The 24,562-nt window shown below is 48.2% G+C and overlaps 1 protein-coding gene across 14 annotated transcripts in view; it reads right to left on the reverse strand.

The window, feature by feature from the left end:
* FGFR1 (fibroblast growth factor receptor 1) overlaps positions 1-24,562 on the reverse strand; it is a 55,611-nt gene that overhangs the window by 9,347 nt on the left and 21,702 nt on the right. For 3 of the 14 annotated variants that reach the window (XM_054700892.1, XM_054700889.1, XM_054700890.1), the window contains exons 3-17: positions 14,334-14,603; positions 13,082-13,171; positions 12,649-12,821; positions 10,282-10,405; positions 8,798-8,988; positions 6,747-6,891; positions 4,600-4,803; positions 3,697-3,841; positions 3,064-3,185; positions 2,507-2,617; positions 1,819-2,009; positions 1,034-1,156; positions 724-794; positions 287-424; positions 30-135 (exon numbers count right to left, since the gene is read on the reverse strand). In XM_054700892.1, coding sequence (XP_054556867.1) covers positions 30-135; positions 287-424; positions 724-794; positions 1,034-1,156; positions 1,819-2,009; positions 2,507-2,617; positions 3,064-3,185; positions 3,697-3,841; positions 4,600-4,803; positions 6,747-6,891; positions 8,798-8,988; positions 10,282-10,405; positions 12,649-12,821; positions 13,082-13,171; positions 14,334-14,603 — 2,204 coding nt within the window. Of the gene's footprint in view, positions 1-29; positions 136-286; positions 425-723; positions 795-1,033; positions 1,157-1,818; positions 2,010-2,506; positions 2,618-3,063; positions 3,186-3,696; positions 3,843-4,599; positions 4,804-6,746; positions 6,892-8,797; positions 8,989-10,281; positions 10,406-12,648; positions 12,822-13,081; positions 13,172-14,333; positions 14,604-24,562 lie in introns of all 14 variants that reach the window. The other 11 variants (XM_037526069.2, XM_054700885.1, XM_054700891.1 and 8 more) reach the window with 10 other exon arrangements.

The raw sequence follows: 24,562 nt of genomic DNA on the forward strand, positions 1-24,562 counted from the left end.
GCTGACAGTCTAGGATGGGACAGCCTCACCTGGTTGGAGGTCAAGGCCACAATGCGGTCCAGGTCTTCTACCAGCTGCTTGAAGGTAGGTCTTTGAGAAGGTACCGCATGCCAACAATCACGCATCATCATGTACCTGTAGCAAGACCGTCAAGTCAGAGGAGGAAGAACCAGGAAGGGCTGCTAGACCTAGCCGCACACCTCTTTCTCCCTTTACCTGTCAAACTCATTCCCTTTCTCCCCCAACCACCAGCTAGTTCAGACCTCAACTATATTCTCATACTTACAGCTCATTGGTGCAGTTACTGGGTTTATCCATTCGATGACCTTCCTTCAGCAGCTTGAAAAGCTCCTCCACAGGCACACCAGGATATGGGGAGCCACCCAAAGTGAAGATTTCCCACAGGAGCACCCCGAAAGACCACCTGTAGATGAGTACAGAGACAGGTCAATCTAGTCCTTCCATCCTTCCTTCACCCACAGGTCAGATACTCATTCTGAACCCACCCGCCCCCTCCAACACAAACCCTTAATTCCAGTGCTTGAAAGTCCAATGGCCTTTCAAGCTCTGGGAACGAAGTGAATATATCTATACAATGTTTTGTTTTTTCTCTCCCCAACTGAGGAGACCCTCATCAATCTGGAGATGGGTGCAGGACACTATTTTACTGCAAATTCTCTATCCTTATCCCAAGTATCCCTGACAGTTGCTTTTTGCACTTACACATCACTCTGGTGGGTATAGATCCGGTCAAACAAGGCCTCAGGTGCCATCCACTTCACAGGCAGTCGGCCCTGCAAGGAGCACAGGGGAGATTGGGGATGGCCCAGCAAAAAGCAATGAGGAGACAAGTAGGGGTACAAGGGGGACTGGACTGGGGGGGGGATGCACATTTCAGCTTATACTACCACACTGTTTCTCAGGTAAGGCAACCTGTGCTGGGTTAACAGCAGAGAAACCCAAGCTGGAGAAAGGCTGGTGGGGCAGTGTCTTACGCACAGCACATGTGCTCAGTGGCATCGCCAGCACTCACGTTGGTCGTCTTTTTATAGTAGTCAATGTGGTGAATGTCCCGAGCTAAGCCGAAGTCTGCGATCTTCATCACATTGTCCTCTGTCACCAGGACATTCCTGGCGGCCAGGTCTCGGTGTATGCACTGTGGAGAGAGGTGGGCAAATGATGGAGAGAGGAGGGCAGGAGGCAGGTGAGGAGTCGAGAGCTGTGACAAGCACCGGCACCCAGCTGTCTGAGTGACCGTCTCCTCTTGCACTGACTCCACAGGCCTTGTCCAGCCAAACCATTCCACCTCCAGAACATTCTAGTTTCCTGCTAGAGTCCTTTTCCTCCACTTCAAATCCAGCTACTCTGGCTCCAGGCCTCACAATCACTATATCAAACACTTTGTATTCGCTTCCTGTCCTGGTTTTCCCAAAGTCCTGGATTCATAGCCAGAAAGGTTGAAGCCTTATGCCAACAAAGATGTGTGTGCTCTGAAATCCTGTCTCTGAGGTGTATCACAGCCACAATGGATTGGGGCCCCAGCAAAGCCATCTGTATCTGTCCCATGACTTCATTTTACCCCCAGAGCCATCCTAAAACAGAGGTCTTAACAGTCTTACTTTAGTTTTGAAGAAATGTAAGATAGTAAATAGTGCCCACAAGGCTACACTGGCTCTTAACTCTGAGGTCCCCAGAGTGCCTAATTCAGCACAGGCAGGCCACGCCCAACACATCTACAGTTCCACTACAAGCTGGAGTATGATTGAGGGCTCTGTTCCCACCCCCGACTTCACCCAGGGAAGCTGGCAGGCGCCATACCTTCTTGGAGGCAAGATATTCCATGCCCCGGGCCACTTGATAGGCGCAGGATACCAGGTCTTTGGAGGAGAGCTGCTCCTCCGGGTTGTGGCTGGGGTTGTAACAGTATTCTAACCCAGGAGGCCTCCGGGCCTGCAGGTACTCTCTTAAGTTGCCCTTGGAGGCATATTCCACGATGACATACAAAGGACCTGAGAGCAGAGATGAAAGGGGCCATCAGCGCAGGCAGGCAGGTAAGCAAGTTTAGCTTCACTTCCAGGGAAGTGAATGGCATACCATGCAATTGTTTCCTAATCCTAACCTCCCCTTTAGGGAAGCCAAGAAACTTAGCCTACTACTTAAAGTCAGGGAAATAATTCTTCCTGGCATAGTCCAGAGAGTTCCCAAGCAAAAATGGAAGTAAGAGCTTTAATCTAGACCACAATTACTCACCTGTTCCTATCCACTCACTGTGTGTGTTAATCTAGGTAACTGTATTCATGAACTCCAATGGGCACTGGCCCTGATCCTGAGAAATACATTCCAACTCAGCCCCCTTCCTTATGCAGAGCTGAGAGATGTCTTGGCATAGAAACCCCAGAGTATTGCCTTCCCCCATGACAGGCACTGTTATTTGAGTGGGAGGACAGGTTCCTGTCTGAGACCCTTCCCTAGATGGGGTCGCAGAGTCAGCCTGCTCAGCACCTACCATCCTGCGTGCAAGCCCCCAGCAGGTTGATGATGTTCTTGTGTTTCCCGATCATCTTCATCATCTCCATTTCTGATATCAGGTCAGACAGGTCTTTCTCCGTGGCATCGGCTTTGCACACAAACCAGAGATGGAGATGAGACTTGGGAAGTGGGACTGACAGAGGACAGCTTAGGAGAAGGTGTGCCCAAGGAGCCCCTTCTCTCTAGGGCTTGCTTCCCTGCCCCCGGCCTTGTGCAACCAAATTTCTTTCTTTCCCTCTTAAAAGAACTTTCGTTGCAATAAATAGCACCCAGTGGGCAGGGGCTATGGGACAGAAAGTCAGCTCCCAGTGGGATCTAGTATAAACACCTGACCACAACCCAGGCTGGTCTCAAGAAACAAAGTGAGTTTATGGCCAATTTCAAGGTCCAGAATGCTCCTTCCGTACCCAGGCAACCCAGGGTAGGCAGTGTAGCAGCTGTGGGCGTGAAAGAGAGTGTTCTTTGTGGCCTAGAGTCCACAGTTAGCTTAGAAAGAGAAGGAATCACTTTTGCAAGGACAGAAATATCACTTACATTTCAACATCTTCACAGCCACTTTGGTCACACGGTTGGGTTTGTCCTTGTCCAGCCCAATGGCTTCTGCCAATACCACTTGCCCAAAGCAGCCTTCTCCCAAGGGTTTACCTAAAACCAGCCTTTTGGGGAAACAGAGTGGTAGTTGGTGCTGAGTTCAAACCTAGGGCAGGATACCCCTTCTCTACCTGCCCATATTCCAACTAATTGAGAGCAGAAAGTAGAAATGATTTCTGCAGGTGCTTCATGTGTTTTCACCCCCTGGAAGATCTTAGTACACACAATTTCCACCATTAGACTAATAAGCAGGGGGCTTCCTTAAAAAATTGAGTTAGAGGGGCCTCCCCTGGTGGCGCAGCAGTTGAGTGCTGGGCTGTGAAGCTGCCCGCAGCTTCTGCAGCGCTGGTTTGATCCCTGGCCATCGGTGAGGGTCCCACATGGTGTGACAGATCTTTCCTGCCGCGCCCGCTGCTCCCCTCAGCAGTGTATTTCATCAGTCTGCCTGTTCTGTTCCCTGCTCTGGCTCTGGTGAATTCTCTCACCCTCTCGCGCTTCTGACTGTACCCAGTGCTTGTATAAATAAACAAACAAATAAATAATCTTTAAAAAAAAAAATTGAGTCAGAGTAATAACCTGTCTCGAGGTAGTTCCCAGCGAGGGTCTTCAGGAAGTTCATATTCAGAAACCCCAGCCAGCATGGGGGTTCCGCTGGAGGAGAGACGTGAGGGCCGAACCAGCAGAACTCCAGAGTTCATGGATGCACTGGAGTCAGCTGACACCTACAGGAAGAGTGGGGTCACCCTTCTAGCAAGTAGGGGGGGTAATGGCAGCAGATTCCTCCAATTACTAGTCAGGGCTTTTCACAGGTCACAGAGGTGTTTGTATGGTATCTGATAGCCCCTACACAGCAGCAGATTGGAAGACCAAAGGTCTAACACTGACTTATATTCACTACTAATTGAATAAATTGATTTATTCACCTTTAACATAGGTAGACCAAATGTACCTCTTTCGGACTGACATTTTATTACTTCTCATTGCAACTCTACTGTCCAGATTATTTGTGAAACCTTGCCTCAGATTATGGATTCCTAACTCCCAAAGTACTTTCTGGAATTAGCAGTCCCTCTTTTCACACACTTTCACCTCTATGCATTTCCTTTGATGAGCAGGCATGGGCACACTGGATAGAGAGGGCACCCAGGGGCCCACTCCGGTCTCTTCTGTAGTCTCTATACCCTTAACTGACCCCCAGGGACAGTTCAAATGTGCAATACCAGTGGCACACTCAGCCTAGTTAGCACTCTCGAGTCAGGGTCTGGTGGGGAGAGGGTATTCAGGGGCTAGAACAACTGGAAACCCAACTCTGGAGCACTTATGTCAGGACATTACACTGACCCTGGCCCAGAAGCCAGAAAGCAAAGCCTGAGTGTAGTTTAGGGAGAGAGAAGAGGGTAAAGTGTGAGTTGCCCTTGGAGAAGCCCCAGACACAAAGAAAGAAGGTGATGTGGAGCGTGCAAATCCCCTATCTACTTTCTGTTACCTGTCTGCGCAGAGGGATGCTCTTGGCCAGCTTGTGCACAGCCATTTGGCTGTGGAAGTCACTCTTCTTGGTGCCGCTCTTCATCTTGTAGATGATGACAGACCCCACCATGCAGGAGATGAGGAAGGCCCCTGTGCAATAGATGATGATCTCCAGGTACAAGGGCGAGGTCATCACTGCAGGTCTCTCTTCCAGGGCTGAGTCAGTGTGAACAGAAAGTTAGCAGGCTGTGGGGCCCAGTCCACTGGGGTCCCAGTTTCATAAGAAAAATACCACCCATCTCCTTCCCTCTGAGAATCTTAGGGCAAGAAGAACCAAACCATGTCTGACCTAGAACTGAGGTTCTGTCATTGAGAAACCAGACATCTGGGAATGGTTGAGCCTTCCTGACCCTGAGTCGAACGCCTCAAAAGAGACTAGACCAGACATTCCTAAAGAGGCCCATCCCCATCACCTCAGGACTGCTCAGCTGGACTGCTTGGCTAGATGGGTACCAAGTACCCTGCAAAGACAGTTGAGATAGAAGCCTCTTGCTCCAGATGCCCTTTTCTGCAGCACCTCAGCATGGCATGCACACACCTCGCACATGGGGACAGGTAAACTGCCTGAGTCCTTTGTTCCAACGAGCCCATGAGTGCCTGGAGGGCAAGGAAGGTACCTAGCAAATTTTTGTCACAGCACGTGGCATATAGTGGCACTAAATGAGGACCAATGTAGGGAGGGCAGAACCAATTTGCATCCTGACAAGATGTCCCACCGTTTGTCTGTCACCTGTGTCAGGTCAGACATGTAAATACTAGCCAGACCACAAGTAAAACTGACTGAATTTCCAAACAGGCCTGAACAGCTCTAGATAAAAACTTAAAACTTTTCTAGTTTTTAAGAATCCTACTCACAGGCCCCTAACTCTTTCAACTTAGAAAGAAAGTGGAAGGAGGGCATGTTTTCTTTTTTCTCAGCTTTTGTTTAGAATTCACCTAGTTCCCATGGAAGCCCATCAGTTCAAACCTTCCCTCCGCCCGCTCCGCCCCCAAGGCTGCAGCAAGTGCCCTCACAGACACTCCTTCCTCCGGACTGTCCTTCTTCCTTCCACAGCGCTCCCCAACACCTCCCAAAGACACCAGCCAGCCACAAGGGCAGGCACCCAGGGGACCTCCCCGGGGAGCCACAAGGTATGCCCCCAAACTGAGCCTAAAGAGAACTTCCCAAGGCCCAACAGGGGACAGCAAAGCTGATAACAAGAAGTGTTTCTGTTTTTCTCTTTCCCCAGCGTTGAGAAGACAACTAACTGGGAGCACACGCAGGACAGACAGTGACAATGATAAAAACAGAACGCTTCTCTGCCTCCAACAGGGGCGTTATCAGACCCTGTGAGGCAGGCAGGGCAGAAGAGAAAGGGTGGGGAGAAGAGGAAAGGGCAGTGTCAGCAGTTACAGGAACAGCACCACACCCACACCCACGTGCAGCACGCTCAGAGAGCAGCAACACCACGCTCCAGCCCTGCAGTCACCAGCCCACCACCCGAGCAGGCTGCAGGCTCCTTCCTTCCTGTCCCGCAGAGTCAGTAGCCAAAGAGGGTAAATGGGCATCATCAGGCCTCTGGAGGCTGTTTGAGACAGGCATTATGTAAGAGTAGTTTGAGTTCACACATCCAGGTAGGACATCTCTTCCTTCAAAACTGGAAGACTGCAGTATGGAAGGCTGGGTCAGCTTTGTTCCTTATAAGCTGTAAATTCCAGTTTATAGAGTGGCTACATTCAGTTAGGGGAGGAGTGGAGCCCTTTCTGAAACTTTTGGGGCTGACTGACACTCAGTACAGAGTGGACGAGGGAAGGCTGCTGTGCCCAAGGATGGAAGGAGGCTGCCCTGGAGAAGAGCCCAGCTACAGGTTAAATCCAGATCCCATGCATGCATTGCACTGGCAAAGGGGAGAGCCAGACGCAGGTGTACCGGGGGAGGTCCCCACAGTCCTGCAAAAGGAGGACAGCTCCTGTGTGAGCCAAGTAGATTTCACCCTCAAGGTTGATCAAACTGCTGCAGCTCCCTGTCCCGGCTCTGAGTCTCCCCCAGCCCAGCAATGCATGCTCCCCCCGTGCCCATCGCAAGGGCAGGACATCGAGAGGAGAAGTACAGTGTATACCTTCCAGAACGGTCAACCATGCAGAGTGATGGGAGAGTCCGATAGAGTTACCCGCCAAGCACGTATACTCCCCCGCGTCCTCAAAGGAGACATTCCTTAAGTGAAGCACCTCCATCTCTTTGTCGGTGGTATTAACTCCGGCAGTCTAGAAGAGACAACGGAAGCAAAATGGACAAGCACAGGGCATGAGACCTCCAAAAGACACAGAGAGAGGGAGGGAGAAAGAGAAGGGGGGGAACCAGAGGAAGGAATGCTCCCCAGCGTTTCCTTTGCAACAACAACAAACAAAAACCACCAGGCAGCGAGACCTGTTAGAGGAAGAGTGTGAGACCCTCAGGGAGGCACTCTGGCACGCCTGAGATGACGACGCTGGTTACGACCCTTCACCAGATGCTGCAGCCCCTGGCCCATCCAAGCATGCGGGCAGTGGGCAGCATGGAGAAATGGGGCCCGGCGGAAGGGGGGCTGTTTGGTTTCAGGTAAAGAAAGCCAGAGGGCACACACAAGAGGGATGGAAGGATGCTACGGCCACACGCACGCACAGCCTGTGGACGCTGGTCTGCAAGGGCACGCTTGACCCTTCTCTCCTCCACCATGTAAATCTTCAGTCTGCAGAATCACTCACAAGGCAGCAAGACTCCCCACAAGTGCACACACAGCCAAGGACCACACAGAAGGCACAGAGGGAGAGACACCAACACAGTACCAAACCAAACCAGCCTCCCAGGCCAGGTATTTTTCCATGGCTGTGGGCACTAGGAAAACAGCAGGATAACAGGGAGAGTTCGGTGCTGGCTCCCCACCTGCCCCAGCAGCTTGGGGCCTAAATCAAACTCCCAGCACAGGGCCCCATCCATCTCCCCATTACCTTTTGCCACAGGTCTGGTGACAGTGAGCCACGCAGACTGGTTAGCTTCACCAATATAATTGGAAACCTTACACACATACTCCCCGCTCTGGGCCTCTGTCACATTGAACAGGGTCAGCACCTCCGCATCCGAGCTATTAATCCCCGAATGCTGGAACAAACCAACGACACGCCAGTCAGTTGGGCAAACACTGAGATGTGGCTGTACTTTGCTCCCATGTAACTTTAAGGCAGGCTCAGGGAGCTAAGGCAAGGGAGATATTCAGTGACACTTAGCCTTTCCTTCTTAAAAACAAATTGACTTCAAAAGTCCAAAGCATGTGAGCAAAAAATAAACTAAAAAAATGAAAAAAAAATCACTGCTCCCCACCCCCTGCCCCCAATCAAATGCTGCTTGTGTGGAACCCACTCCTTTGGAATGAAGGCAGATTATGAATGGAGACAGTGGCCAAGGCCCAAGGCATGGGCCAGTTCCTACATAGTAGTTTCAACACCATAGCGAAGAGAAGGGATGGTCAGCAAGTCTTTGGGGCAGCCAAGCTGGGGGAGGATGAAGGTCTAACTCTGGGACCAGGAGATAAACCACTTTCCCAGCTCTGGTTACTTCCTGCTGCAAGATCCACTAGAAAATAAGGCAATTACCTTCCCTGGATTAATGGAGCATTCAGGGACAATGAAAGTCTGGGAGTGAGAGGAAAAAGGAAGAAAATGCCATTACTCCTGATATGACTTAGAATTTACCTGTGGCATTTGTTTTTCCAACTCTACCTAAGCTATGTTCTTCTCATCTGCCCACTTGCCAGAAAGAATGTGACTTGGGAAACAAAGCAGAGACTGGGAAATGCTAGCTGCAAAGCTTTTGGCCCTGGGCAGTAAAAAAGTATTTCAAAGGTCTCCCTTGACTAGTCAACCCAAAGGCCCAAGCAAAGTCACTCTTATAGCTCTTTAGAAACCAGCACTGCCTACCAACCCCAGAGTCCTCTGTTCCCATCACAGCTTTACTCTGTGACCAGTCAGTAGTCCCGGGGAACTGGCTAGTTCCAGAGTTAAGGTGGCGCATGTGCCTGAGGGCAAGGGATGTGTGCCAATTGTGGGCACTGAGCCTGACCACAGCAACTTGGGTCCTGGGACATACTGGTCTGTGTCCCAGCACTCAGCGCACGGAGACTAGGGTCAAGATTACCTTCAATATCTGAACATAAGGCAGGTTGTCCGGACCAATCTTACTCCCATTCACCTCGATGTGCTTTAGCCACTGGATGTGGGGCTGTGGGTCACTGTACACCTTACACATGAACTCCACATTGCTGCCCAGGGCCACTGTCTTGTTGGCAGGCAGCCCTGCTTGCAGGATGGGTCGGTGAGGGGACCGCTCTGTGGAGGAAGGGAGAGGAGAGGCTCATCAGACTGTTCTTGGCCTGTTCCTGGCTGGTATGCTGACAGATGGTATCCAAAGACCACCAAAGTGAAGTGCACTCCCCAGAGACTCAACTAGTGACAGGCAGTGTACCTCCCAGAGTCTCTAATGAGCCCCGACCCCATAAACTTGAGCTGAGGGAAAACACCTTTTCCTCAGGTCCAAGGCTACCGGGAACCTTCTCCCCAAAGCAATGCATCCATATTCACAGGACTAAGAAGTCTCTTTTGCCTTAATGAGAAGCCTGTAGCACACTCCTGGACTTCAGCACAGCCTAACCTTACTTCTCTTAGACTAAAATCATAGTCATTTAGATGCCTGCTGTTCAAAGTGCGGTCCTGGCACTCCAGCACCACTGAGGAGACTGTTGGAAATGCTGAGTCTCAAATCCTCCCCCAGACCTCCTGGAGCACATGTTTCTTTTTGGACCATAGCCTCAAAACCAAGACAGAATGCAGGCTGTGAAACTCATTACCTTAGGATCTCCAGAGAATGAGATTGAGAACCTCCAGAAGAAACAGGTTACAATGACAGCACTCAGAGCAGGACATTCTCCCTAGTATCTTGTAGGATGCCCTGGAGTCAGCATAGGCCTTAGTTCTGCATTAATTAGATGTCTGACCTCTCTGAACCTCAAGTTTGCTCTTCTATATACTTGGAACAACAGTGCCCACTGTGCAGGGGTGCCATGAGAATGGCACGTGATGTATTTAAGATACCTAGCATGTTGCTGATTCTCAGGAACCAACAGTGACTTTTTTTTTAAAGATTTATTTTTTTATTTACGCATTTAAGAACTGGGGTCTAGGCCAGAGGTGCAGGGGTGGAGGGTAGGGGTTGAGAGGATTCACCAGAAACAGAGTGGGGAGCAGAACAGGCAGATCTAGAGAAATACACTGCTGAGAGGAGCAGCAGGTGAGACAGGAGAAGTCTGCTGTGCCATGTGGGTTAGCTCCCTGGTTGGGGATCGAACTCATGCTGCAGTGGCTGGCAACAGCCTGATAACACTGAGACTTTAACTCCTGCACCACTGGGGAGGGGGAGGCCCCCACGACTTTTATGCTAAGTTTTACAGTTCAGAAAATTGAAAGTCATAAGGGGAAAGTCATCTGTTTGAGGTGACAGACCTGACAAGTGCCAACACTGTGTGGACTCTGTCCCTATGTAGCCCTGGACCCCGTGACCATTTCTCAAGCACCTTTTCTCTTCCGCTGTCAGCAATATACTCCCATGACCATGTTTCTTCTTACCCACAACATCCAGCTGGTAGGTGTGATTAATGCTGCCATACTCATTCTCCACGATACAGGTATAGTTGCCCTTGTCTGAAGGCACCACAGAGTCCATTATGATGCTCCAGGTGGCATAACGGACCTGAGGGGAACATGCCAAAAGGCTCCACTGAGGGTCTGGAGGAAAATGAAGGCAGAGCCACTTGGTGGCATTGATGCCACGTGGTACTTACCCTTCAATCAGAGCACAGAGCACATAGCTCATGCTTGCAGTGAGCCAGGATAAGGCATGGGCTGTCCACCCCTGCCTATTTATATCCTGAAAGAACACATCAGGCTAACTGGCGACAGAAGTGAGGAACTCTAGAAATCTACCCAAAATAACCAAGGTGTTCATGATGGGTACAAAAGTGACTTCTTCACTCTCCCAAACACCCGGGAAATTTCCCAACTGTGCCTCTGTCCATGCCATTGCTGTGCCACAGCATCCTGCTTAGTCCAGGCCTCTCTGCCCTTGACAGCTCATCCCCAAAGCCACCACCTCCAGCCAAATCTCGAGTTAGAATTGTTTTTACCTCCATTTTTTAGTTGGTGCTCATGGATGTCTGCCTTCACAGCACACTAACAATTCTTTATGGGCAGAAGTGCCATCAGTATCACCCATAGCACAGTGCCTTGTACACAAAAGTATTTGGAGAGGATTTAAAAGGCTTCCCTATTTTTCCCCCCTATTTCTTAATGACTTCTGCTTTTCTTAACAAGATTAAAGAGAAATGAATGTCTAGGTGAGATGTGAGAGAAAACAGGAAGCTACGGATGATCAAAATCTTTAAAGAAAAGATTACAATGAAGATGGTCTCCTTAGAAATGTAAGTTGGCAAAAGGACACAAATAATTTATACAACAAGAAATGGAAATCATGTATTAACATATGAAAATTCTAAGTTCACTAATAAGCAAAAGGATGCATGACAGAACAATGAGATACTTGCATCTATGAAATCTATTGGCAGAATATAGTGATCTTGTCATTCTTAGACCTTGTTATGGGAGGGTAAATTAATTTTCCCTTTTAAGAAAGTAATTGTTATAACAATAACATAAAACTTAAAAATAAAATCTCACCCCAACTCATAATCTACATCATCTGTCCTTTATTTGAACAATTATCACAGTAAAATTTTATGACTTTTTGGACTCTGAACCCTCTATTGCCTAGTGTATTTTCTTGAAAGACATGTGTTCAAGAAATGTCCATGTAATAAATAAGTGAATGAATGAAATTCCCTAATTACCAGGAAAATAAGTAATTGGGTAATTTGCACCAAGGGCTTAAAAATGCTTATACTTGGGGTCTCCCCTGGTGGCGCAGTGGTTGAGCGCTGGACTGCGAAGCTGCCTGCAGCCTCTGTAGCGCCAGTTCGACCCCTGGCCAACCTCTCCTGCGGTGCCCGCTGCTCCCCTCAGCAATATATTTCATCAGTCTGCCTGTTCTGCTCCCCGCTCTGGTTCTGGTGAATTCTCTCACCCTCCCGCGCTTCTGACTGTACCCAGTGCTTGTATAAATAAATAAATAAATCTTAAAAAAAAAAAAAAAAAAAGCTTATACTTGGAATGAGTAACTTCACTTTCAGTGATCTGTCCCAAGGAAATTTAAAGATGCTGATAAAGATCTGAGCACAAAAACATTTCCTGTAACATTATTTAAATAGAGAAAAAAAAAAAAAAAAACCAACCCAGAAAGTAACTCGTACTACATAATTGTTTGATAAATTATGGGATATTTTAATAGTGGAATATTATGCTGTGGTGAAAAATTATTCAAACACATGGTAAAGAGTTCAGGCTACAATGGTAATAAATGACAAGGAATTATCTAAAAATAATGTGATCAACTATGTGAAAATCATCTACATAGAAAAAAAAAGATTGAAAAGATTTTTTACCTTTATTTGTATTTTATTATTATTATTTTTAGATTTATTTATTTATGCATACAAGAGCTGGGGTACAGGCCAAAGACGCGGGGGGTGAGAGGACTCCAGAGACAGTGCGGGGAACAGAACAGGCAGACTGAGTGAAATACACTGCTGAGGGGAGCATCGGGCGCGACAGGTGAGGTCTGCTGTGCCATGTGGATTGCTCCCTAGTCAGCCAGAGATCGAACTTCTACTGCAGAGGCTGCGGATTGCCTTATAGTGCGATGCTCAATCCACTGCGCCACCAGGGAGGCCCTATTTGTATTTTATATTTGAATTTTTTCTACAGTGTTTTACTTATATAATTAGCACACATTATTTTAAACAATTAAAGGCATACAGTAAGAATGTTTTAAGTCACGTTCTCCAGTTCTTTTTATTCCAACTTTTGTATACACACACCTACCTTGTAGCCTCCAATCCTGTGGTCAGGTTTGAATTCTTTGCCATTTTTCAACCAGCGAAGGGTGGGATTAGGAGTCCCACTGGAAGGGCATTTGAACTTCACCGTCTTGGCAGCTGGCACTGCATGTAATTTCTTTTCCATCTTTTCTGGGGACGTCCAGTATGGAGCCACGGCTGCCCAGGGAAAGCCAAGAGGGACACGCAGGGTGGCAGGTTAGGCTTAGGAGCAAGGGGCCAAGGCCAACACCTGGAAGGGCCCCACCTGCCTGCCTAACACCTGTAAATAATGAATGCCTGGGGGACCAAGCATCATGAACCCACATGGCCTTTCCTCCTGCTCTCCAACCAAGCAACCAAGCAACCAAGCTCCCCCTGTCCCACCCAAACCCAGTGCCCAGCGCCAAAAGGCAGTAAGGTAGGAAACAGTGTCTCACGCATACGGTTTGGTTTGGTGTTATCTGTCTCTTTCTCCTCTGAAGAGGAGTCATCATCATCATCGTCGTCCTCTGAGGAAGGGAGGGCATCTATGGAAAGGACAAAGGGGCGATGAGGTCCCTCCAAGGGAAAGGGGGCTCTCGATTTCTATCGCTCAACAGCCACCCCGGGGGTGGCCCAATACAGTTACAGAACAGACACTGCTCCCCATACTGACTCTCCCCCAGTCACTCTCTCTCCAAAGGATTCCTCAACTCATGGTAGCCTCCGGACAGGCTAGGTTTTGGAACTAGAACCCAGAGAACTGTATTCTCCTTTGGAATGCCAACCATCGGGAAATCCAGACAGATCTAGGCACACTGCTGCCAGAAGCAATTTCCAAAGCCATGGGCTGAACAACCCCCAGTTAGAATTTTTCTAGCACACATCTGCTAAGGTTTGGGAGCTGCCCTTCTTCACCTGAGCAGATAGGCAGCCCACCACACAATCCACAGCTGCCAACAGCTCTCCCCAACAAGGATCCACCCCCTTTAAGAGGCTTGACACACATGTGGTCACCAATCATGGTTCAGACCAGACCTTTCCCCAGTCCTTCCTAGTGCTTTCAGGATCTAGAGGGAAATAAAGGAGGCAGTTTCCTCAGTTCGTGGCGTGTTAAATGATGGGGAGGAGGTGCCAAGTCCGAAACCTGGGATGCACACATGGCAAAAGAAAATTTCAGCTCTACTTAGTTTAATCTTAGTTTTGTGAGTGGCATTTTAGAAGTGGCAGATCCCTCTAGCTCTGGAAGCTGGAGGACAGATGTTTTCCATAAAGCCTGGGCTAGTGCGGTGCACCTGGACCCTTACCTATCACAGGAGGGGAGGGACCTCACTGTGTATTTTCGGGCTCTGATTACTAAGTGGAGTACCAAGTCCAAATGGGAAGGGAGTGAGAGGATGGCGCCCTACCTAGCACCCTAGAGATCCGGGCAAGCTTTATTGCCCCCCTGCCCCCCCCCAGAGGATCAGCAACCACTTTTGAGGCAGACCTGGGAAGTCCCAGATGGACTGGGGCCCACACCACCAGTTCCCCCTCTGAGAGCTAAGCCACGCGGCTGGCAGGGAGCAATGTTAGTGGGCAGCAGTTTCTGAAGCAGAGTGGGGGCAGATCATGGAGGGGGAGGAGGTTCACCTCCCCCTGAAACTAGCAGAAAGGGTTGGAGGGAGGGGTAGGTCCAGGATGGGGTGAGGGCAGGGCTTTGCTACCAACCTGAAACATTGACGGAGAAGTAGGTGGTGTCACTGCCCGAGGGGCTGCTGGTCACGCAAGCGTAGAGGCCAGAGTCGGCAGGCACGGAATCCCGCACCTCCACCTCCTCCCCTGTGATGCGGGTACGGTTGCTTTCCACCAGCTGTACCCCGTCCCGCAGCCAGTTGATGCTCTGGACATCTTCCCGCAGCCGACAGCGAAGCTGCAGCAGGTCACCAGGGTGGACCAGGAAGGACTCCACTTCCACAGGGGCTCCCCAGGGCTGGGCTGCTGCCACCCACAGGGGCCAGGAAGAGGAACCAAGGGATGGGAGAGGAAGAGAGGGAAGGAGGAGAGAGATAAAGGGATTTATGCTAGACGCACTGAGCTACACATCCCAGGAGGCTACAGAGCTGGGGAGGGAGGAACTGAAATATGGCTCAGTTGAAAGTGACTGCTATCTGGGAACCCCCAACTCTTCTTCTCTATTCCACTCCTCCAAAGGCCAAAGGAAGAAAGAGGCAAAGTTAGGAAGCAGCTGCAGCAGCATTAAGCGGTTCGAGTTTCATTTCCCTCCATCGTGGGGGGGAAGGCTGGCCCTTCCCAGCAACTTTTCTGTATCCAGAGTGTCCCCACCCCACACACTCAGCTTGTTGCCCAAAATGGCCAGTTTCCAGTAGAATACCCCATTTCCTTCTGGTTAGGTCAGCCTTACCCTCCTCCTAGGAACAGCTGAACAAACCCCACCCCTCAAAGATCCAGCAGTCCCCACCCACGTGAGAAGGCAATTTGTCGATGAAGGCTCTTGGTTCAAGTGTTGGGGGTGGTGGTGTCTGGCCCCCCATGAGTCAGATCCATGAGATGTATAGAGAAAGGCAGCCCAAGGAGAGGTCAGCTCAGGGGAACCTCTAGCAAACAGGTGTGGACCAGCGGCCTGGGAGCCTTTGACTATATTAGGAACGGAGCCTGCAGCTGCCACAAACCCACACTTGCTCTGGCAGCATGAGCTGTTGCACACAAAGCTTCTTTCTCCTCATCGCACGGCAGGGTCCCCCGCTCAAGTTCCCCACCTTCTTTCCTAGGGGCCTGGCACACACAGTCTTTCCCCCTCACCTCTGTCCCCAGACCCGGTGGTCCACAGCTCACAAGATGTGATGGGACCCGTCCCCACACCCATGCTCCCCTCGCCGGCCTGCTCTGGCGTTCACAAAAAGGCCTGGAGATGGACACCCTGAAGGGGCGTCTCCCTCTTCACTCACAAGGGGATGCAGATTCTATGTCTTTTCAGTATATTCAAAGGTGCTCTGCGCATCTTCAGCCACTGTCCTCCTCCCAAGAAAACAATGAGCTTGTTGTAGCTCACAACCACCTCCTGACTTCTGCAGCCTGATTTCTCACCATCTGTTCACCAGAGGCTCACCTGGGACTCCCTGTAGGTTCCTGATATATGAGGCTCTGAAATATATGTTCTGGAAGGCAGCAGTCTCCCCGTGCTGCAGTGTCCACCCATAAGCCCTGCCTTGCTGGGAATCCCCCCTTGAAGCCTTTGGGTCAGGTGACCTTCTACCACCCAACCATACTTCCTGTTGCACTGCAGGAAGTCTTCATTCTCAAATGGGTCCTGAGGGTGGGAACATGTCATATTTACCTTCAGATCTCCAGCACCTAGAACAGTACATGGCACACAAGAGTTGCCCAATGAAAGCTTGCTGAATAATGTGATACTCACATGCACAATCACACTACCTCTTCATTGTCTCCCTTGTGAACACCCTGTTCTCCTTTACTACCCGCATTTCCACAGACGCTGAAGCATTCAATAGGTGTCCACTAGAAATGGTGTCCTAGGCAGAGGAAGGCACCAGGTACCAAGGACTAAGAGTTTTCTTCAGAGGGGCCTTGATGAAGGCTAGCCTGGCCCTGTAATCCAAGGGCTCTGTTGTCAATACTGGGTAAATACTGAGTCATCAAAAAGGGGGTGCTGCTTTAAAAGGGTTTAGAAACCAGCAGGCTAGCACTCATTTATTTTTGTGAAATCGGGTCAAGAGAAATACCACAAAGGTGAGTCGACCACACAAGCCATCAAAAATAAGTTTTTGTGGGTCTTAAAGAAAAGTTATTCTTTCCATTTTTAATATTTGTGGTTTTGAGCAAAGAAGGCAAAACAAAAGCAGTTCAGATTTGAGCCTTAAGGAAAATAGCAGACACTCCTATTGATCAAATCTCATTTCCCTCCAGTGACCTCACTGATTAAATATTTTGCAACTCGTGATCTGTACCAGCCGTTGGTCAAACAGTAAATTCAGTAAATTCAAATTCTTAGCCTCTGGCATCATACAGCCCATTTCAACAGGTCTTAGAGACAAAAATGTGGCAGCAAAGAGAACCTGGACATTTCCCCAAGAGAAAACAGTTAAGACCGGCTCCTGCTACTTCTAGCTTGGATACAAAACGTCTCACTCATTCCAACCAGGACACTCAAATGAAACTCTTCTACATGAGTTGTAGGAAGGCTCAAGAACCAAGTTTATTTTCCCCCTGTCCCTGATGCTCCAGGCTTGGTGCACTTTGTCCCATTATTCTCCTAATCAAGATCCAGAACTGTGTACAGAAAAAAATCTACAGTCATGCTCGACTGTTTAGGCTTCTCATAATCTCTGCCTACCTTTCTATGCTGCCTTTTTCTCCCTGTCTTCCCTCCAAGTTTGGCTGTTCTCTGCATCAATTGCATCCTCCCCCCACAGCAAAACTTACTTCTGCCCAAGACTGTCGGATCCTTTCTAGAGTCCTCATAACCCAGGACTACTCTCAACACGCACCATGCAAAATGTCCAGGAAGCTTCTGTTTGCACTAGTGTCTCTACGCTGCCCTAATTTTCTGTATAGCTATGTCTGAACCACACAAATTCACACTCAATTACATACATTCTTGGATTACTTCAGCATCTTTATTAAGATATAATTCACATATCATAAATCCATTCGTTTAAGCGTACAATTCAATGAATTTTAGTATATTCAAAGTTAAGGACCACAATCTCATGTCAGAACTTTTTTTCACCCCACAAAGAAACCCTGTGCTCTCCATCCTCCATCTTCTGGCTAGGGAAACCACTTTCTGTCTCTATAGATTTGCCTACATTGAACACTTCACATCAGTGGAATTCAACAATTACAATCTTTTTTAACGGGCTTCTTTCACTTAATGTTTTCAAGGGTTCTTTCATGTTGTAGCACCCATCAGTACTTCATTTCTTTTAACTCTCAGGTATTATTTCATTGTATGGATATCACATTTTATTTATCGAGTCATCACTTGGTTTTCAAACTGTCAAAAGCAATCATGTCTCGCCTCTCCTAGAAAACAGCAAGCAACTCTGGGCATAATTGACCTATTGTAATTTTCCCACAGAACATAACAATGTCAGAAGCAAAATACTCAATAGGTCTTGAACTGAATTTGTCATCTGGCAAAGGCTAATTTTTAAGGGAACCAAAAAGCAACCTTCAGATCTTGAGTTATAGTAGATTTTCTCATGGCCAGTAGTACCCTTGGATGTTATCAAGGTCTCCATTTACAAAGCAAGGATAATGCCACTTTCTTCATCTGGGAGGTGATGGTAAGGAAACTAACCTCTTGCTGGTTTATAGTAGCCTGCCCTTCTGCATCAATTGTGAATAGCAGTCCTAATCTTGGGAAATCCTAGGTAAGGAAGCAGATTCAAGAACATCACTACTCACTAATCGCCTATAACTAACAAGTCACAAGTCACTCTCCATTTCAATGAGGACATTGGAAAGACCCTTGCATCTGTGGGTCCATCTCCTTTGAGCTGGTCTTCCTCTGGCCACGATCAACAGACCAGGGTTATATTTGTTGGTATTAGTTAATAAGAAAGGAGCTGAGACCTTTATTGGGGTTGGCCACGAAAGATGAAAAAAGAAAACCAGTTTATGGCTCAGCCACTTGAAACCAATGGTTGAACTCTTGGAGAACCTGATTTAATTGGAATGGGATGCTGTGAGGAAGTAGCAGACCAAAACACTTGCTTTTTGCATCTTGTTTCCTAAGAGATGAGGTGAGGAATGGAGGTTGAAGGATATTTGGTATTTGGGTTCCATGGAGACCTAGTCTGATGCTGAAAATGTTTGGCTGCAAGTCAAATTACCAGGTTTTTCTCTTAGCTGCTCTAGGTGCAACGTGTTCAAAGAGCTTTGTGGAAAAAAGGTGCACTGTGCTTCGATACCCCCAGCACATATATACTACTATCATCACCAGGAACAGGAAAATCGGGGTTAAGGTTAGGACTGACTTGGACATGCTTAGAGGATTAAGGCCGCCACAGCTTGAACAAAAATCCAGGAAACAGAAGAGGACAAAGGTTCCTGCTCAGCAGCCTGAATCTGAGGCTGAGGAGGTGCTGGCTCTGAGGCAGGTCCCTGGGACAGGTGGCAGAAGAACTGTGGAAGGCCAAGCAGATTGGATCCCATATCCCCTTTAGTGGAAGTGGAAAGGATTCTCATGCAATTCACCCATCCCTTCCTGCCTCTCTAAAGGAGCCTCTCTATTCTCTCAAGGAATACAAGTAGCAGATCTGGGATGCTTTTCAGTAATGCTGAAGAAAGCAGCTAGAAAAAACAGAATGGTGAGGAGCTGTGCTTGCCTTGGTATCCAGAAGCACAATGTTAATGGAGCCCCATAGAATCCCTCCCCTTTCCTACTTTTCTCCAAAATAGCAAGGCTTTATATATAATTACCACCAGGTCAACAGGATGCAGATTTTGCTTATGGCAGGTCTGTCCAGAAACCTGCGAGTCACCTAGCAGGTGGGTCTGCCCTGGGAACAGACCCAAGTTCTTGATTCTGAATCTGTGTCTTCCACCAGCTTCAGGCATTGTGTAGGTCAGGGGAATGGAGTCTCAATAAGAACCTCCATTCATGCCCCTGCTGTTCCCTAAAGTCCAAGGAGAAGACAGGGAACTTTCTTTTTTTGAAGATTTAGTTTATTTATTTATGCATACAAGAGCTGGGGTGTAGGTCATAGGTGCGGGAGATGAGGGGAGAGGATTCACCAGAGACAGAGCGGGGAACAGAACAAGCAGAAAGGCTGAAATACACTGCTGAGGGGAGCAGCGTGTGAGGCAGGAGTAGTCTGCTGCGCCATGTGGGTTAGCTGACAGGGTACTTTCTTTAAAATAGCTATCATGAGGTTCTTCTGTGCAAGAAGAAATAGTTTAAACAAAGGAGCAGAAGACCTATGCCTTGTCCTAACCAGGGTGATAAGATTTACACTAGTCCTTGACATGTATGAAACACTTTGTATTGCAACATGAGACAACTGGAAAAGAATATAAGAACCCCGCACAGGCAAGCCAACACTGGCTCTCAGGTTACAGAAAAGTATCAGTGGTCAGAGTGAACAGTGGTGTTTGCAGCAGAGGTTGAATATAATGGCGGGAAAGCAGGGGGAAACAAATTAAGAAATTTGATTGAAAATGAAAATTTTGGGGGGAGCAGGAAAGAATGAGGTGCTTATGAACATGGTTGTGCCTTGGGCTGAGGAGTAGTGGAAGACGAGACCAGGTTGTATAACCAGCTTGGAATGGAAGATTTCTAATAGAAAATAGTAAAAAAAAAATAATGATTTTAATTTGTAAGGTAGGGAATAGAACTAAGGAAGTCCCAGGGAACACATTTCTCTGTAGAGATGATGAATGCTGTGCCACATGGACAAATATACCTGCAAGTTACCAGTCCTAGTGCCTAAACAGGCAAATGGGCCTGGAAGTTACCCATGCCCAAGCCCCACATGCTGAAGAATAACATATTTGCATAGTACTCTGCAGTTCACCTTGTGTTTTCCCATATATTATCTTGGGATCCCTAAACAACTCTGAAAATGGTAGTACTAATACTGGTCCGTATTTACTGTGTGCTTACTATATCCCATAAACTGAGATGCTTAACACAGACAATCATTTAATCCTCACACAACCCTGTGAGGTTTGATAGGATTTACCCTTATTTTAAGGAGGGGTGTAGGGTAAGGAAAAATGTCAGGCTTTTCTGCCCTCCCGCCATCAGGATAGATGATGGATCTTTGCAGTCCCGAATGCATGCCTGATGGCGGGCACCTGGAGTAGGGTGTGGGCATAGGAAGATGGGATTCACCTGGGCCAAGACTGGGCTTTTAAGGGCGGCGTCACGGGGACGCCAGAAGAAGCCAAAAGAGAAGCAGAGAACGCTGGAGAGCCCCCAGATAGAGTGAAGACTTGCTGGGGGCTAGGAGGACTGCCAGCCTCCCGGACCCCCAGCATCCTTGCCTGTGTACCGGGTAAATCCCAATAAAAACCTGCAAAACCACTGAGGACTCTGACTCCTCTTTTACGCGGTCTGCTGGATCAGAAAACCTGCTCAGTGGCCCATTCCTGACCCTACAAGGAGACAATGATGCACAGAAAGTTTCAGCATTCGTCCAAGATGATCCACCTAGTTAGTAAGCAGCAGAGCCAGGATTCAAACCCAGGTAGCCTGGTTTTCCAGAATCCACACACATCCTCTGGCTTTGAAAGGCAGTCTCTACCTTCACTGTGCTTTTATAATCCTTGATCTCCAGAAGTGACTGAAACCCTTAGTGATGTTCATCAGTGCTGTCTAACCTCACCCATATTCCTACCTCGAGTTGGATTGTGTAGTTGGTTCTTTGGCTTTATTCTTCCTCATTCCCTCAATATTCTCAAGCCCCACAAGGACTACCTTATAATTAAGTGCTTAAAAAAATTTTGAGATATCATTGACATATAGCACTAGTGTCAGATATCATGATTCATCAATATTAATCTATCGTGAATCATCAAATGATATTTATATAAATTTCAAAATAACCACAATGCATCTAATTAACATCTGTCACCACACATCGTTATAAATTAACCTTTTTAATAATTTACTGCTTTTAGTTTATAAGTGCAATTTCCTGTCCATGCGCACGTACCCCTGAAAGTTGAGATGGTATGACTGCACATTCGGCAATTGGAGAAATTGGGGGCGGGCACTGTGATAATGGCATACCCAGAAATAATAATAACAATTAATTTGTATTATATGGCACTTGAGAATTTACAAGGTATGTTTATACTCATGTTCATGCTATTGATGCTCTTTTCCATTTAGACATAGAAAATGGGGGCGGGGACTTAACCCCAAGTCACAAAAAGGGTCAGCACAGGCTCCAAATGCTTGGGCCACTAGGTCCTGGGCTCCTCCACAGACCATGCTTCTACTGGGCACAGGAGAGGGAGGTGGCCCAACAAGGTAGTCAGAGCTCTGCTTTGGCCACAGGTGGACAGCCCGGCCCTCCAGCCCTCGCTGCATCCTTGGCTCAATTCTACATCAGTCACCTGATAGCTTCTCCTGACCCCAGTCCCTCACCCTTGATTATCGCTTACAGCTGATGACCTCCGATGACCCCTGCCTGACTCCATTGAGAAGATTAAGAACATTAGGCAAAGGGATCTGGCCCTCCTTGCCCTCCCTTGGGGCAGGGCTCCTGATCACACATCCGCAAACTGAACCAGCTCAAAAGTCCTGACCTCTCCACCTGGGCGTTCGGCTTCTCATCCCCTCACACTCTGGGGGAGCTTTCATTTATTTCCTCCCCTCCAGAACCCAAAGCCCCTCAGTGACCTTCCCTCCCCCACCTCAGCTGTCCAATCTCCCTCTCCAGCCAAGTCTGTGCCCTCATCACTGCTTTTATTTTGCTTTCTCCCACCCAATGGACTTCCCCTCTCCTAAGACGCCGTTCTCCTCTTATCTCATTTCCCTAAAACTCACTCTTCTGAGACTTCCCCAACTATTCTTTATCTCAAAGTGTCTTCCCAGAAACTTACACATTTCCAGGGCTTTATCTTGTGCTTATTCATGTTGCTTGGCTGTGGGTTGGTCCACAGCATATGTTTTATCTACCCTCTAAGGTAAGCTGTAATATCATCTATATTCTATACACCAAGGGGCTTAGGGCCCAACCAAATTCAGGCACGATGTCTCCGGACAGCAATTTCTGTTGTCCCTTTGAAATCCTTTTGATTTTGGACTTCTGGGTTAAGAAAATTAGGGGAGCATGGTCATCCTCTTCAGTAACATGGGGAACTGGTGGTCCAAGAATGTTTACAGTCTTGGCACAAACTCCCCAGAGATAAATGAGGGGGCAATTGTGGGTGGGGGAGGAACTCAGGGTGGCTTTGAAAGCAACTTAAAAGGAACACAGAACAGCACAGCGGGGCTCCGGGAGCCCTCTGCAGAGGGTTTTTATTACGTTATTTTGGCTTTGAAATGGAACTGAAAACTTACTTTAGTCTGGCAAGGCCAGACCAGAAGGGGGGAATCTCACCGAAATCCCAGGGAACAACGATCGTCCTACAAGAGTTGGGATGTAGAGAGGAAACCCTAAATATATATGATTCCCTGAACTCATGAGGTCCCCAAGAACCAGGGGAACCGGGTGAAAATGGGGGGCACAGGCATGCGTGGTAGGGGAGATAAGAACACCAAATCAATTGGTGGGGCCTGACACCCTGATCCCATAGCATTCACCAGTTCCCCAATCCAGGGGATTTGGAGTGTAGGGTTGGTTTTTTTTTTTTTTTAATAGAAAAAGGGAAAGAAGAAGGAACATTTTGCATGCAAATGGACCACTGCCAGAAGAGCCCATTAAAATGTAAAAACTCCACATTCAGCCTGACAAAACGGTGCAAACTGCTGTGTTTGCCAGAGGGGCAGCAATACAGCTCCCGACAAAGGGCCTACAGAACAATGGCGGGCTGAATGGCCTCTGTCAGCAGGTCCCCTCGCGCGTTGCCATGGGGACCCCACCGGGGCTTACTAAAGGTATTTCCTGAGGAGAAAGGCAGCGCACACATGCCCAGGCAGTCCGGCTAATCCTGACAGGAAGCCATCGCCATTCAGCAGCCCAGGGGCTTGGAGCCGGAGTTTTGTTTTGTTTTTATTAAAAAAAGATTTCGGCCTTTTGTGTGTCCCACCTCGTCACTGTAATTTAGTGCTGAGCCGCCTGCACTGGCCAAAGGCGCAGCCAGGTCCCTGTGCTGTCCCAGGACCCCCTAAAGACAGGTTCCAAGAGCTGAGAAGTTGGAGGCCCTGTCACGGAGAAGTCCACTTAGGAGACCCAGGCCAAAAGTACCCTCGGCACAGAGTTTGTGTAAACCTTTTGACAGATGTTTCGAGGGTTAACAAGGCGTCAGAATGGAGTCGGGTTCAACCCACCGAGCCCCCCACCTCTTACCTCCAGTGTGGGCTCTATCTGATGCCTCCTTGGTACCTGCATTTTTTTTCCCTTCTTGTCTCTAAATCAGCACCAGCATCCCCCCCACCCACCTCCCACCAGCAGGGAAAGCACTCCGGGGCTATAATTAAGTGATTAACAAAGGAATGTGCCCAGGAGTTGTTTTAAAAGAAATTTCCTTTCTTCCTCTCTCCCCATCAAAAGCTCTCACCTCAATTGTTTGCTGACACACCGTGGACTGAACAGAAAACTTTCATTGCATCCATTTTTCCAAAGCGATTCCCAGTACACTTCGCTCCTCTCCTTCCTACCTTACCAGGAAAAAGTTGCTCAGGGAAGAGGAACGTTCCCTGGCAACGTGCAGGAAGCCTAGGGTCCACTCACCCAAGAGGAGCCAGGGGAGATGGCCTGCAGTTAAGGGCGGGCAGGCTAAACTCACAGTTCCTAGAAGTTTGTGTCACTGGCTCACATTTGGCACCAGAGGAATCCGGCCTTGGCAGATTCAGGGAAGAAAGCCAACAACACAGCTGGCGGTGGAGACAGAAACTTCTGTGTGACAACTGCCCCCTCTAGGACACAGTTTAGGGTAAATTAACACTTCCTGAGCAAGCACGTATGTGGAAAGAGCCATCCCCTAAGAAGATGGAAAAATGAAGGCGATCTCAACGCGTTCAATCAGGATTTAGACCCAAATCACAAAAACGTGTTTGCAAAGCCCATGCTTCTAGACTTTTTTCCAAAACATGTTTTGAAAATGGCATTTTGATAGAATATTTAATAAAGGAATAGCGATCATTTCAGTGGCATTTAGACTGTGTCCAATGACTCCTCTGGACATCTGGGAAGTTTCTAAGGCCATATTAGGTGGGCCCTGTTTTTGGAAAAGCATTTAGAAAGCCTTTGCTAAATGATAGACTTCTCCCCACAATGAACCCAAATTCAGTAAGGACC

This window comes from Talpa occidentalis, unplaced genomic scaffold, assembly GCF_014898055.3.
Source record: "Talpa occidentalis isolate TD23 unplaced genomic scaffold, MPIMG_talOcc4v2.1 talOcc4.4, whole genome shotgun sequence".
NCBI lineage: Eukaryota > Metazoa > Chordata > Mammalia > Eulipotyphla > Talpidae > Talpa > Talpa occidentalis.